This window comes from Homalodisca vitripennis, chromosome 3, assembly GCF_021130785.1.
Source record: "Homalodisca vitripennis isolate AUS2020 chromosome 3, UT_GWSS_2.1, whole genome shotgun sequence".
NCBI classification, from domain to species: domain Eukaryota; kingdom Metazoa; phylum Arthropoda; class Insecta; order Hemiptera; family Cicadellidae; genus Homalodisca; species Homalodisca vitripennis.
This window is the reverse complement of record NC_060209.1, coordinates 145,218,441-145,235,726: the sequence shown is the minus strand read 5'-3', so window position 1 is coordinate 145,235,726 and position 17,286 is coordinate 145,218,441. Positions and strand designations below refer to the sequence as shown.

At 31.3% G+C, this 17,286-nt stretch overlaps 1 protein-coding gene across 1 annotated transcript; it reads left to right on the top strand.

Moving 5' to 3' along the window:
• The first annotated feature begins 16,368 nt into the window (after positions 1-16,368).
• On the top strand, positions 16,369-17,046 carry LOC124358389 (piggyBac transposable element-derived protein 4-like). Its single transcript, XM_046810688.1, has one exon. The coding sequence runs from the start codon at positions 16,369-16,371 to the stop codon at positions 17,044-17,046; it is 678 nt and encodes a 225-aa protein (XP_046666644.1).
• The last annotated feature ends 240 nt before the right edge of the window (positions 17,047-17,286 follow it).

Sequence of the window (17,286 nt, the reverse complement as noted above, 5' to 3'; positions counted from 1 at the left end):
TGTTGTTAAGAGAAGAGGGCTATACAAAAGGTTTTGTTTATAAGGTAACAATTTGGATTCATAATATGTTATCCATCTTGGGATGAACAAGCCGTATACAGCATACATATAAATACATTTTTAATATTTTAACACACGGAGACATAAGTAAACGTATTAAAGTTGACTGAAGGTTAAGTTTGAACGAGACTAAATGTTTCCGTTGATGGTACACTAATTACGAAAGCCAATTTGATGGCACAGTTGATTAGAGGGTGACTGACAGCACAACTCGTAGATGAGGACCGCCTCCAGATATTGCGTACTACCAATATACGAGATAACTGATCGATAAATGGTCAGTCTACCGTTTGTAACACGATTGCTGTGATAAAGTTTCTTGCTAATAGGTATGCTGAATGAATAGTAAGGGTTCAACAATATTTTTATTCTCAAGGTTTAAGTTTCAAAACCCAATGTTTCACCATGTTTTGATTCAACAACATTGCGGTTTGGTTATACGTATTGATTTATAATGAGTAACATATAAAACTTTTCAAAAACATTCTTTATGAAACTGTTTTGTTTCTACGATTCAAAATATTGATGTGTAGATAAATATCTAATAAAAGCACCAATAATAACAAAATGGTAATTTTTAATAGGTAGAGATTGATAAGAATACCTACTATTATGAGAATTTCAAAAGACTAATTAATGATTACGTTAGGTAAAATTTACAATGTTGTACCGTAGTTGTAATTATTTATGCTGAATCGCGGTAGGAAGTAGGCTCTTTTGTTAACTAGACGCGGTGCGTGGACATTACTTGTTGGTTCGAGACAAGATATCAGCTGATCGAGATGACTACGGTGATACGTTCCGAGCCGGTTCCCGGAGAGAGGGGGACCAGTCTTGAAGTTTCGACGACAGGGTGCAGACCTCAGTAGAGAAGCAGTATTTCTTCCTCTAATCCTATAGTTTGGGATCTAGAGTAATTCTTTTAATCGGGTGTAAATTTAAATCAAGTTTTAATTTTCTTTAGTGCGTTTTTAGTTTCCTATCAGCCTCCATAGTCTTCAAAGTAGTAAGTCCCGTACCAGCGTTTAGTTCATATCTTTTATTTTTATACTGTTGTGATTAAATTTGTAAGATTTCCCATATTACAGAGTCTGAGTCCCATATTCAATTTTTTGAAGTATTGTGATTTAAATTTTGGTCGTAAAGTTAATATCAAGTTTTGTGTTATTTTGATTTTGAATATTTTGAGAAGAGAACCTTTTATTTTATTTTGTTAATTTAAACCTTTTGGAGAAGTATACATTTTTAGTTTCATTTTAATTTTAATTCTTTTTTGATCAGACTCTTAATTAGATTTGATCGATTGTGAGGATTTTTTGAAGAAAATCAAATCTAAAGTTTGTAAACTTTGTTCAAATTTTGGGTGAACTTTATTTCGGAATAAATCAAGTATTTCCGAAAAGTTGTTTTGATTTATTGAGTATTAGCTCCAAATTAATATAATATATGTACTATAATAACGGTACAATATTAATGAGTAGGCCGTCAATAGACATGAGCCTGGTAACGGACAATCGTAAATGGATTTGCCGAAGTAACTTCCATATTGATAGTGCTCTGATACTTGAACGCGATATTTTATAACACGAACTGATATTACTAACCGATCATAATGCAATAACAATAATAATTTTATTTCCGTGTCTGTTCGCATGTTGCAGGAAGCTTTATTTATACATAGGCAACAATGAGTTTGGTGATATTGCATTAACCCCATGGAATTTTGAATAGTTACATTGGTCTTATGGGTAACGTTGATGGCAACGAGAAAATAGAAGAAAAAATAAATTAAAATTAAAAAGAAATTGAGTACAATCATATTAGATTTTCACCTGTGTGATGTTTATTCATAAATTAAAAAGAGAAAATATTACATTGGAAAATCTATGATAAATTGGTGCCAAGTTTGATCACACTTTACTCCTGCGCTGTAGTACCCTCCCTAGCTCACCGAAGCCTTTATTACTTCAAGGCTAATATGAAATCCAATTTAATGAATAAAAATTGTTTATGTATTATGTGACAAAATATTTCGCTAAATGTTTCATCTCTAGTCTAGCTCTGCATGAAATTCCATTTTTACATAGTAAATAATGAGTTATATCATAGTGCAACTAATGAATTTTGCTGAGCATTATTGAAGCTTAACACTCAGCGGGTTGATGCAATAACTCTTTTATTTGCCTGGTGAATGTAAAATGTATTTTCTCTATAATTGCCTGCCTGTCTTCAGGACCTCTATAAAATTAAACGGGCTATAACTTATAGATTTGAAATTTTTTATGCAACCCCAGCGAAACATATTACGCGACACGTGGTGTGGAGTACTCGTGCCCAGTTATAATTATACTCCGCACAATTATAAACATTAGACGACAATAATACTATAATCACTGGGATAAACACTCATCACATTTCAAGCCTGTATAAACAGAAGTGTTTCAGGCTCTCATGATTCAGTTACATTACTTAAAATACGTAAAACAGTCAGAAAATCTCAAAAGCTCTAAATTAGTTAGATATTGCTAAAAAAATTTTTTAATCCATACATCATAAGGCATGAACACGATACGACATGTAGCGTAACATAAAATATCTTATGATTATGTATTAATTTCAAAACTCAGCTAATGTTCGTATTCTATTAATCTCTTTATGACGCACATGCAGCCCTTCATTGGACTGAATTTCATTCTGTAGAAAAGTATAAAAGCTAAACAACCTAATAAGTATAATGTTATACTTCTCACTATAAGAAGTTAGATTTGAGGTTTGATACAAAGTATGGGTTTGATTAAATTGACTGAATATATAACAACAATACAGTAATTTATGACAAAAAGTGGCAGGAAACTTATTTGCCGGCAAATATGTCGTATAGCTATGTTATATTTGGCCATCTGAGAGAACAAAATATCGTGAAATAAGTTTTCAATGAACTTTATCATAATGCATCCATTAATGCCAATATAATTATAATTGTTATTGCAAATTTGATGAAGTGGGACACACACAACTTAATAGTTTTATTACTACCATGATTCAAAGCTATATTATACGTTTATATTGTCTTACTTTTGTAATCAAGACTTACGATGTTCATTTCGTGAAGGAAAACTCTGAGTGGTGTTTATTAGTGAGAGACGGAGAACTTGTAGTCGTACTAGTCCCTGTTAATGTCTGGTACTAGTTACGGATCTGGAAATAGTGTTAGTTACTTCACAAGCAGACTATTGGCAGCTCATTAAGAAGCAGTGCTTCAACACTCGGAAACCATCAAATTATTAAACTTAAGTTCGCTGTAAAACTCTGTTTTAACTTAAAAGCTTTATTCGTGCCAATAGGATTATAGATAGCTTTATAAAAATAATATCCTGAAACCACAATTTAGATAAACCAATAATCAACTAACAGTATAAACAAATGTGGATTTAGTAACTTAGTATAACTATAACAGTTATTTGTGAGCATTTACTGGCGTTATGCGTGTGGCTGATGCTTGCTTACCTTTATATTGATTATGAGTATCAGAAACTTTTAAATTTGTAGTATCGTGAACTACAAGCTATAAAGTATCGGTATGTACTAATTTATATTACAATTTATATTTTTTTATAATATGATTGTTTAAATGTTATATATTAGGTAATATCATTGTTACCTTTTAACAAGGTTAAGGGTTTTGTATGTGACATAACTTTACGAAACCAATGTAAGCCTATCAGGAACCGTACATGGTTGGGACCATCCCAAGTGGCTTAGTTGTCAAACCTCACACATTGTAACTGTGAAGCCGTGTCAGGTATCTTCTTGCTTTTAACAGAGGGTGTAGAAACTAAAAAAATTAATAAAGTGTAATTTATTATTTATTTAAACATTAACTTCGAGCAGTAATCTGATAATACTGTATTCAGTGGATGTTTATTTTGTTGGTACATTTAATTATCCTTTCATGCGCATAGGATAAACCTTATAGTTCATATGAGATTGTTATTAAAAATTTCAGATTTAAAACATATTATTATTTTTGAGAGGTTAATGTTTAAAGCACTCAGAACTCTAATGGTTGGCAAGTTTCTGGTATTTATCTCTTTTACATTACCCTCTACAAAGTATAATTTCTTTATTTGAATTCAAAATTTAGATGTGTCAATAAAATATATTCTACCATGCATTTGAAATTTTCCTTCTCAAATGTATTTATAGACACAAACTTGTTATTTTTATTCAGTTTTAGGCCTGATGAGGTTAAGCAAACGCCATTTTAGTATATAAATTTTATCCTCTGGCCTACAAGCTATTTACAATTAATTATAAAACCACATTATTTACCAAAGTCTTTACAAAACTACTCTGTCTTATTGTGACGCTGTGCTTCACTATAATAATTATAAATTGGTTGTTGTATCTATGAAAATAATACATAATGATATACCGTTTTATCTTACTTTATTTATACACTAACTCGAAACTAAAAATAACTCAATAATATACACACACTGTTTAAGTTCACATGATGTGTTTCAAAAAGTATTATATCAATTATGTTTGCTTGATACAGCATACATCCTAATTGTTTCAGATATTTTACTAAAGCGTAACTTTAATATATCGGTTTAATATACATTTATTTTATATTCGATATACCTGACTCTATAAACAATCTCATAAATGTATAATAGCACAATGAAAAGTTTTTACAAGCAAATATTTGTCTGAGCTGAAACTCTGGATTTCAAACCAAACATTAGTTTCGTTTGTTTAGAGGAAAAACAGAAGTTTTTGAGTAAGCTGCTTCAATTCCGATCTTTTAATCCTTTGGATTCCATCATGGTAATGTTCCGATGTAAATTTAGGTTTTAAATTCACTAGTTCAATATTGTTGTGATGATAGCAATCAGTATTTTGAATATTCAAGTAAGAATCAACATGAAACTTTACTCCGTCTTGCTTTTCGACTTTATTACTAAGCAACCTAAATACAGCTAAGTAAATTTTTTTGATGAAATTAAAGACAATATTTTCCCAATTAATAAAATGGGTAAGTATTTTATATACTAATAAGTATATAATTAAATGACTGCCTATAAATAATAGGCTCTTTCCAGGGAAATGATGATCAAGTAAAAGTACCAGCGTTTCATTATATTATGTATAATAAAGTCACGTGTCCATGTTTGTTTGACTATAATAACACGACGATATTTGGTGTATCGTGAACACGATATAAATAGTGAATGTTCGTGTGTGAAATTTTAGTTTAACGATTTTTTATTAATTTGTCTTAGAGGATAATATATACTCATTTATACAACGCCTAATTTAAAAACTGCTTAAGTAAAGTGTTGTGGCGGAGTAGATTCCGTTAAAGAACAGTGCAACAGTAGTAGTTAAGTAATCAAGCTCAAGACAAACGTTTGGCTACTCTGCATTAGGATCAAAACATTATTCAGCACAAATCAACAAATTTGGGTATATATATATGGCACGTTCTATTTCTCTGTTAATATTACTCTCGCAGCGAAGCAACTCATTAAACCATCGTTGATGTGGATATATTCCTGCAAGAAAATCCTTTTAAAAACTTACAGCGCAGAATACAGCGCATATTTTCTCAGTACCGCCACAGCGTTTCGTTGAGTAAGTTTTCTTAGTAATTGAATTAACGATCATCAACATGTTTAGAAAAAAGGTAGGCCCTGATTTTGGAGGTACTTTTTTTGTATAAAATGTACCTAATTATATAATTTGATCTCAGGAATTAATTTTATATTATTGTAACTGATAAATTAATAATAGGTCTAATAAACGGAGAGGTCAAAATACACAAAGAATCTGAGATAAGAAGTAACAAGAGGTCATGTGTGGTAAAAAATGCTTTATGGTTCTATGCATCCATAAAATATTTAACATTGTATACCAAAAATGTATTACAAATCTAGCCAGAGGAAAACTTTTACTTCTCTTATATCATATACCCTCTTATTTTTATATTATTATTATTATTTTTATCTCCAAAAATAATAATATATTGTTGTTTTTTTTATCAAAACCCATTTTATTGGCGTATTGAACAGTTAGACTTAGTTTTAACCAGAAAACTGACACCTGCCACGAGTGACCAGTTCTCTGCAGTGACAAATGTTCAATCGCAGTTCTACATTAATTGTGCTCAGCGATGATAAATGGTTGTCTGCAACTCGCCTTTGTTACTGCTTCAACTGATGTAAACGCTCCATATGTTATTGTTTTGTGATCCATTGTTGTGTCAGAAATGTGTGATTCCCAAATTAATGGAAAGGTATGTGTTAAATAATGAGAGAGCTTACCTAATAATCACTCTTGTTTAACAAAACTGTTTTCACTGAAGCAAAGGATTTTTATACACACATTTCAAGATTGTAAGAGATAATTGTCTCTTCCCGGGCACGAATCTTTTCATTTATATTATTATATCATTATATACTCTTCATCAAAGTTTTTTTCTTAACGTTCTTAGACAATCTGGGTACTCACACTCGTAAAGGGCTGAGGAAAGGGCACTCCACGCGGACCATTCCCCTATTGTATAAAAAAGGTAAGAGAGCCGTATAACATTGTGGAAAGTTTGTACATAATATTTTCCCCAATTTTAGGTATTCAAGACATTTTACCTTACCTAGTATAATTCGTAGTACTGAATAAACATAATTTTATGTACTAATACTTTTAAGAATATTATGACAACAATATATTTGTATAGTAAATATTCTAAACAATTCTATTAAATGTTTTGTTATAGATGAACATCATGTACAAATTCAAACTAAGATTAGATTTTGTGTTACGATTAGCCGAACATTTAGGCTCGACAACACTGTTAGATTGCCACTGAGCTAAGTGGATATCGTCTGTTAGGCAGTTTCATTCTGGACTTATCCATTTTGTTGATTTAACGTATGTTATCTGCCATATTTACGTTTGAAAGAATTTTTAAATTAATAAAAAAAAACAGGGCCACATACAGCGTGGCTAGACTAATATTAATTTTACCTAACAGCAGATTACCATCACACAACATATTAATTTTATTATTATTCAAATTAATAACTTTTTTATAACCCTTTTTTAGCAAAATACACCTTGCATAATGTTACGCAACACCAAAACAGCGAATCGCCGTCACTGTTGATTTATAATTATTCAATTTTTTTAGTTTATTTGCTTTATTTTAGTTCCTTCCTTTATGGTCAATTATCGTAGGATTTTAATAGGTAGTACATATTTTGACCTTAATAAGTTATTACGTCTAATTTTTTATATATGATACTTGATGATTTTATTTAGTTATTTTTCAATGTATAACTTACGTTAAAAAAACTAATAATCAATGTGATATTTTTGAGAAGCCAGTTTCCACAGTAAATATGAGTTTCATCCGACTGAGCCGGAAATAATATTTAGAATGTCAACAAAACTTATATCAACACAGAATGCCAGAATATATCGAAATTTATATTTTACTGAACAATTTCTGACAATTTTATTGATTTTAGAAAAAGGTAAATACATATTTAACTGTGCATCTGCCTGACGGTAAAATCTTTGATTTAGAAAAATCTTGCAAAAATAAAAGTTTAAATTGGAAAATATGATATAATTTACTAGTGGTGTCTTATATCTTTCATAAATCTTGGGTATACATTGCAAGAAGAGTAGTTTTGTTCCAAACTGCAAACATTCTAGTGCGCAAATCTAATCTAGTTCTTTGCAGTTGTATGCAAATGAGTCTGCACTGCAGTGTCTGTTAACTAACCATATAACTTTGCACGTGCCGTATTCAATAGGGCCCAGTGATACAATCCAATTAACATTTCGCGGAGATATTCTATTTAAACTTTGATGTTTACAACAAAGTTCATTAGAAGTTAAGAAATGTTACGTCTTTCAGTTTATGCGAAAATATTTATGTACAAAGAGTACATTAGTAGCGTACATTGTTACTCCCAATTTTTTAATATATAATGTGATTGCTAAGCATTGCTACTCTAAATTGGATTAAGCCATCCGCTCCTTCTAAAACTCAAAGGTCATTTAGTGAAAATCTGACTAAACGAAACCTCACGAAGCCCCCGACCTAAGCATCGTACTGGACAATTTAACAATACAGAGGCTCTGAAATGTACAGTCTGAGTATATAATATAAATATAATAGCAACTTTACAACAGTGCCTTCGGTATCCCAAACATGAAGTAATGGAAATACCAAAACGTAAGTTTTCAGGACAGTAAAAATTAAATTAGCACTCATCTTAAACGTTTTCATGCGCACAGTTGTAGTCATGGATACCTTTGCCTGTGTATTTATTTTAATAAATAATCATTACATCAATAAAGTTTTCCAGGTAGTTTAAAGCCATGGCCTGGAAGAAGTATGATTGTGGAATTACGGCCACTTTGTGCGGCAATAAATTCTTTATTTCCAAACATATTTTATTAGCTTCGTATTTAGCTTTTTTAAGCCTTTAGGCTTTGTTTCAACTGACAATACATTTCATGAATCAGCTATTATTCACATGTGTTAATGCATAAAAATGTGTAAATTTTGGTCCAGAATAATTTAATAAAGTTGTCTCTCGTATAAGAATAATATTTAGTTTCTATTTAATTTATTTTTCATATATTGACCTGTTCTGTTTGTTTTAGTCCCGTATAAAGTCTAGCTGTCAAGTACTGCCCTCTGTTCATGTTTGGAGTGAGCTAAAGAAAAACGGGCTACGGTGGCCGGCACCACCCACTCTTCTAGTGCAAAAAGAAAAACATCCCTCTAGATAGTACCCAAATATTCAAGCTCAGATCACGTGAATGCTCCAAAATGACGACTTTACCTTTTTATATTTATAATACGTATGTATAGTCTAACTAGCAGTTTCCCGCGGCTTCGCACGCAATTTCCCGTTGAAAACAGTACACTATATTCACTTATTCTTTTTCTATCACATTCTAAACATTGCTGAGATAATTGACAGTCGTTCCTTCGTGAGCCTCTTGGGCGCATTATGAAGGTATGTATCATATACCTGCCTCTATCTTTCGTGGTTTTTGCTAGGTGTTGATAAGTTATTCAGAACAGTTACTATATAAGGATGAATCTCGGTAAACTAATTAGGTTATAAAGAATCACATTCGGTCTGTTAAAATTAATTTTCTGTCTAAGATATTTCCAGTATTATTTTAGGAGTGTGCCTTCAAGAAAATGTATCAAAGAAACCAAGTTTCGATCATAAAGTGTCTTCTTTCGGCTCTTTTCATTTACCTTCGATGTAACCAAATTCGATTACCTTATGTGCAAACATTCATGAATTTTTATAATGAGGTTGTTTTCATAATAGCGTTTAATATTATTTTCTTTGAATTACATAGTTTATTGATCATTGATGCAATCTGAATTTAAAAACACTACTGATCAAGCACTTTACAATAAAAATGTTTTAAATTTTAAATGTAAACAAATGTTTTTGCCTCTTTGATGAACTGCAGCTGAAAGTATTATCAGCTGTTAAGTATCAGTTCGCTTTGTATTACGTTTCGTAGCGCAGTCTGTCGGATCCAATATAAAACACACCAACATCAACAACAATTTATAATTAAAAAATTAATGAAATAAACTATTAAAATTGGACCAAATACCTCTCTAAAAGTATGCCTATTTTACTTCCAGGAACGTGTAGAATCACTGTACAAAATTTCACGATGTTTCGTGCATTGGTTCCAGAGTTATAACGGAACATACAAACGAACATTCGCATTTATATAAGATAGATAACAAATAGTATATAGGGACTGAGTATTCACCAATCATTGTTTTGAAGTGAAATTTTTAAATAACCAGTGTATAATTATATTAATCTATCAGTTTAAATATTCCATTGTAGTGAATTAGTAAAATATTTGGCTACTATGTGTAAATAAATCCTCATATTTAGATTTAGTATCAGTTTACTTGTAGCTTAACCGTAATGTTGGTTACTGGAACTTAATACCTAATACACATTATTTTGGTGTTAAGTTATTGTCAAATTGTACTATTTCCCATCTCTAGCAGCAATAACTCAAATATCACACATATATTCACAAATATGCACATTATTTCACTTTGTTTGAATTAGGCTTTTAGGATTGAAACTAAGCAATATTATAATTGTATTTTACGGAAATATTTCTGTAAAATAACAAACTGTCAGTAATGTTATTAATTATAGATATCTAGGGGTCAAATTTGTATATGTTCAGTTGTTTAAATATTTGCAATAAATAGGTGATTCGAATGTCGTTGTTGCAGCTTATCATACTGCAGCATAAAATACACACACATGAATACGAAACAAAAGAATAAATAGACACAAAACACATTTAGACGGATACGCTCATCATAGTAGTAGTGGTAAGAAGAGCAGCATTTACGGTTAGCATTCACGATAGCGGCCGACAGTCGACTGAACATAGTGCTACTGATAAGCAGCTTATTGTCGTCGGCTGGCTTCTATTTATGCAGGAGAAGAATGTCAAATTAACAATAATAAATTAAATTGAGGTTTTTCATTCATAACATTGTTCTTCACGTATTGCTTTCGAATATATGATGGAGGTAATTAATTAAATTATTTTTTACATGTCGATAAGTATTTCCGGGGCTAAAAGAATGTTCCATAAACTACTAAACCAAATATTCGTTATAAGTTATTTTAGAAAAGTAGCACTTACCTAGGTTCCACAACCATGATTCAAAATGCGATTTCTTCCATTTACAGACACTAAAAGATGCTTTCCTCCTTGTAACTATCGAATTAAATCCACACAGAACTCAACAAAATACGACAACACAGTATCAGTTTCACAATGACTACCTAATAGTCACTTGGGTGTAGTTCCTACGAAGAAAACACTCATCAAAGTCGTTAGAAAGTTTTGATTGCTTGAGCAACGATCCCTTCATTTCTCCAAACAAAATACCTACTTGTGACAAACCAGTCGATCCAGCCTTGATAAAATGTGCAAGCTTTAAATAATTCTGACCTTTTACATTTCTTACGTTTTCTTATTGAATTAAACGATTTCTTAAATTGTAAGTAAATTACGCATATTGCTTTTTTCTTAAATATCGTGAATGAAAGGTACAAGATTTATTGGAATAATATTTTATGAAATTTATAACCTAGTTTTTGTGAGTTTTTATTCATATTTGAATTAAGTATTGGCAATACGACTGTTTAAAATAAAACACTAATATATGAAGTATGAAAACTGCAAGTACTCTTTTTTGAAGTTTTAATATTAACTAGAAGAGCAATGCCATTTACTCCATTCTTTCTGTCACAAAAATAACAGCGTAGACTGATTTTCAACAATCAGTGAACCTTATAAATATTGTGCCATCAAACATGATGAAGAAAACATATATATTGCCTTTGATTTCAAAGGCAATGTTTACTCTTTCATGTTTTTTTAGATTTCCTCGAAATATTTTCAAAACTGAGCATGAAGTTTTAAAAGTGTGGGGAAGTTACAAATACGAAATATATTCTATGTCGAGAAAATTTTTCAAATTAGACCCTTTGAAATTATAAACCTTGCAAAAAACAACAAAATATGCTTGTCTAGGGTAAATTAAATGTAAGCTGAAACCAAAACATTAAATATAAAAGATATTTCCAAGTATCCAAAAAGGCTAAATGTTTAAATTGTAGAGTATGAAGTTAAAATTATTTACAGGAATTACAAAAAATGTTCAACTTGTTAAAATTTAAAAATTAGTAATATTATTTTTAGTTGATTTACTAAATAGGGTTTGATGTATCATTATTAGGGTTAATATATTTTACATAAACTCTAAATTTAGGTATACGTAGTAAGAAAAGTAATTGTGTATCAAACTGCAAAATATTCGGTGCGCAAAGCTGATATAGTTCTTCGCAGTTTTATGCACTGCAGTGTCTATTAACTAACTATAGACGGGACTTTGCACGTGCTTTATTCAATAAGACCTGGTGATACAATCCAATTAACCTTTTGTGGAGATTTAAATATTGAGGTATACAATAAAAAGCATTATAAGCAAAGAAATTGTTACCTTATGTCTGTGTTTTACTTTACATTAATTACACTGTGTTACGACATTAGAAGTGTGTCTTTTTACAATAGGAACTTTGCTTGTCTTCCTCATGACATTTTAAATTTAAAATGGATCATTAAATTGCTGAGCAGTACTACTTCATTTCAGAATAAATGAATTGCAACACTTAAGATATGTTGCTAGGTTACAGAACTGTTTCAATTCATATTTACCAAATCATAAAAGATTACAAATATAATCTATTTTTTTAGAATTCTAGCTGTTACCCGTGGCTTTGCACGCAATCTCTAGAACCGAAGTCCTTATATTACTTAGTAAAAGCAATTATGATGTAATATGATGGAGTCCTGTAAAAATTTTAAAACGTAAGTAGGCATACGTCAGGTAGATATTATTTAAGTTCATGGTAAATATTATTTAAGTTCTGAATTCCAAAATATTCCATTTAACTTTTCTTAACTTTTTCTTCATAAAAACCTTCCTAGGATTTCAATGGACATTTTACCAAAAGGATAAACCGAATTAGTCCAGCCGTTATCGAGATTAGCGCTTACCGACACATTTCGCCATTCATTTTTATTTATAAGACTAGCTGTTACCCGCCGCTTCGCACGAAATCTTTAGAACCGAATTCCTTATATTACTTAGTAAAAGCACTTATGATGTAATACGATGGAGTACTATACAAAATTTAAAACGTAAGTAGGCATACATCAGGTAGATATTATTTACGATCATGGTAAATAGTATCAGAGTTTAATTTAATTATTATATCATGTTTTACACGTGGAAGAGCATTACTGGTTCAAATTATTTATATCTCCAACGTCACAGCTGAGCCTGCATTGTTACCCCGATCAAGAAAATACAATACACAGGTCTCGACTTACTTCGGACAAAAAGTGTCTGTTTCTAATCCAAATAAGTTATTACTGTTAATTACATGAATGACCTCAAGGTGTTTCCCACTTGAGATATTTTTTGGTTATGTGGAATTTTTGTCTTTGATCATATTCTGAAGCACAACTTTTCATTAATACAATAATAATATACAAATCAAGTATCCGAACATAAGTTGATCATATTTTGGATTTAATTCTAAAAAAATTACATCTTCCTTGCAGTTCTAAAATAATGAATACTTACTGTGTTAACAGTTCTAAAATTCAGTAAAGTGTCAATGACATTCAAACTTTTTAGAAAAAATATACTAAATTGTCTTGTAAGTTATGTTCTCTAATATGTTTTTTATTTATTGTTCAATTGAAATATTATTTCTACGTCAAAATGCAATGATTTATTGAATCGCTTCAATGTATGGCCCAATATAAAATGTGACCAGGCAAGTCCTCTTGTGAGTCCTACTCCAACAAGCAAGAGTTCTAAACTGTATCGACAGAGCCCGTTTAATCAAACACAAAGTTGGGGTCAACTTCTGGTTGTGGCGGACTGGGCCCGGCAATGAGACTCGGCAATTAGATAAGTCACTGCACAAACAGCCCTAACGATAAAAGCCCACAACTTGCCTAGGTCACTTGGTTCATTTTCCTTTCCCATAACTAATGTCCAAACTTTTCCCTGTTCAGTACCATTGATGGGCCTAAGGTAAAGAACAGTTTGCCAGTGCTTTGCTTCAATTACGGAGTTGACACTTGTGTCAGTAGTTTCTACTAGGCTACTCTGTAACTAATTGTGCACTACAAGTAAAAATATTTTTCATTTTAAATAATGATTTTAATTTTGTATTGTAAGGAATTTAGCAACACACATACGTAACCATACATCGATATTACCCTTTACTTTAATTCCAACCTGTTTATTCAATATCTTACAAACAATTTTTAATATATTACATTCATGTTGTAACAGTTGTGATATTTTAGTACTTATCATTTATTAATGTATTACTGGTAAACTTTGTTTATATTATTTATTTTTTAATGCAAAAATGGCTATCAAAAAGAGTTAACTTTAATTATTAAAGTTTCCTACTTACCTTTACTGTTTAAATATTTAGAGATAATAGTGTGTGTGTATATATATATATATATATATATATATATATATATATATATATATATATATATATATATATATATATATATATATCCTCATCATAGTAGGCTATTGAACCTCAGAATTAGGCACTAGGAAATATTTATGATTTCAGTTAAATGAAATGTCCCACTAGCCTGAAGTGTTTTATTGCTAAGATGTCTACTTTAGAGAGACCACGAAGACTGCGAAGAAAAGCGTGGCATTAGCCACCAAAATACAATTTGATCAATTTTCTCAACATAAAGGGCATCCGCATGTTTTATTGTAAAAGTTAAATATAAATCTTCGACTCAGAACAAATATTTTGAAATGACGTGTTATAAAATTACCTCACTTAAAATTTTATTATACTTCTAGAATTATAAAATCCCAGGAATATTCTTTAGATATTGATAATCTAGAACAAAAACTTTGGCTTCTTCAAACATGATTAAATAAATACCTCAGTTTGGCCATATCCACTACAACAGTTAATATTATATAACACATTTTATTTTCGAAAGGAAATGTTTGTATTCATATGTTACTAACTACTACACAAGTCTATCGGTCAAATAAACTTTTACAGCGTCTCTATATCACATACACTTCCCCACACCTATCAAATAGGACAAATATATTGGTAGGTTAGTTTACTACAACCACATCATCATTTAAACGCCAGGAACAATTTACAGAAAACAATCCTCACAGTAATCACCAGATCATAAACCTCCTCTTGTACCTCAATGCGTGGAAATGAAAAATATATTTACTAAAGAGCACAAACATATGTTAATTAGAATTATGTTGTTATTTCTTTCATACTTTCACTTTTCTCATTTACTCAGGTCATTGTGAACTAATTCATAACTATAAATATGAATCCCTACAGATTACTAAATAAATAACATTATAATGCATCTAATTATCTAATTACATGACATTATTTTAAATAAGGGATTGAAAAACCTCATACTGAAAGGAAATTTACATTCTGAACTGTTTATAACCAATACTTATTGTCACAATGGTACGTTACATTCATATATCAATCAAATAAATTACAAATACGAGAAATTCTAAATACAAATCGTACCTTAGAGAGATCTATCAATGATCATATATATATATTTAATTTCTTATATGCCTCACGTTTAATAATACCTGACGACTTAGGTAACCACAAACATTAAAACCCATTAGCCTACTTCGACGAGACCATCTCGCCGCTAGCGCTATGCACGGTAAAATACTTTGACGAAACCATCTCGCCACCAAAGTAGTTCGCCTATTTTCTTACAAGATGTCAGCACCATTCAGTCCTAACTTCGTTTCTGTGTAAATCTATGCAATAAATGGGAATTGAATAATTTAACACTTTTCACAGCTGTTGGATGGGAAGAATACACAGCAGTTTCGGAACAAGTAAAAGCTGAACTTTGGAGCAATTGTTCAGACAAACAAATGTGTATAACACAATGCTTAGCTGATGAAACAAAGAAAAAAAAGGTTGATAATAAATGGGTTGAATGCACAGTAAACGAGATGAAAGCATTTTTTGCTCTGATCATACTTATGGCTGTAGTGCAAAAAACCAACACTCCAAAGTTATTGGACGAAAAGGAAAGTAATTGAAACATGTATCTTTACAGAAGTTATGTCATTCAAAAGGTTTCAGCTTCTAATGAGGTTTCCTTCACTTAGCAAATAATAATGATGAGACTGAAACTATTGAAGACGATCAGTTGAAAAAAAATTAGACCTATAATAACTTTTTTTCAACCAAATTTTCAAAGAAAACTACACCCCCCGATAGAGACGTATCAGTTGATGAAAGTTTGATGAAATTTCGTGGGAGGCTATCTTATGTCCAATTCAATCGAACCAAAAGGGCACGATTTGGTATAAAAGTTTTTTTAAAATTTGCGAGTCAAAAAGTGGGTACTGTTCTGGTTTCCAAATATACACTGGTAACAAAGGTTGTTCCTGAAGGAATGATGGTAAGTGAGGAAGTTGTAATGGAACTCTTACAACCATATTTGGAAAAAGGTTACTGCTGCCACATCGACAATTGGTATTCGTCACCGAATTTATTTCTTAGGCTTTTAGAACACAATACCTATGCAGTAGGCACTGTCCGACCTAGTAGAAAAAACATGCCTAATGAGCTCAAAACAGGAAAGCTAGAAGTTGGTGAGGCACAACGCAGAAGCCTTGGTGGGTTACTAGTAGTGAAATGGATGGACAAGAAATGGTCTACTGCATCAGCACATGTCATACTGACATCGACTACCAACCAACTGGCAGGTTTACCATCCCAACTAGGAAACGTCCAGAACGGTTGGAAAATAATGAAGCCTAAGATGATCATGGACTATAACAATGGTATGTTGGCTGTGGACCGTCAAGATCAAGTACTGGCCTATGACCCGGTCATTAGACGGTACAGTAAGGGCTATAAGAAACTGTTTTTTTATATGTTTGAACATGTGCCTCTTCAATGCGTATGTAGCATATTACCAAATAAAAAGGAGGGAAAAAGCCACCACTTTGTAGATTTTAAAATTGGTGTCGCAGAACAGATGCTTGCATCATTGGAACAGAGAGCTAGGCCATCACCTGGGAGACCATCTACAAGCAATCCTATGAGACTACAGGGCCGGCATTTTCCACAGTCCATTCCTCCAACACCGCAGAAGGAATTCCCTACAAAAAGGTGTGCAGTGTGCAAAGAGCATGGACTGAGAAAGGAAAGCAGGATCCAGTGCAAACAATGTGTAGTAGGCCTCCACATTGAGTGCTTTGAAGTGTACCATACACTTCAAAAGTTCTAGGCCCAAAAGTCATACAATTTTGTGTGTGTGTGTATAATGTATACATGTATAGTAAAATGTTTGGAGCTGAAGATAATTTGGGACAATTATTCATGAAAGTAAAAGGTATGTTTCTTCCATTTATTCTAGTAACTATGTGGCAATGTAACAATAAGTATATTGTAATAAGTAATTTTGCACAAAAATGCAATTTATGTAGAAATTAACACAAAATTAACCCAAAATTAAAAATTTACAAAT

Bases quoted from the DNA above. Each gene is read 5' to 3' on its own strand.
- LOC124358389 (XM_046810688.1), top strand. From the start codon at position 16,369: ATGCCTAATGAGCTCAAAACAGGAAAGCTAGAAGTTGGTGAGGCACAA.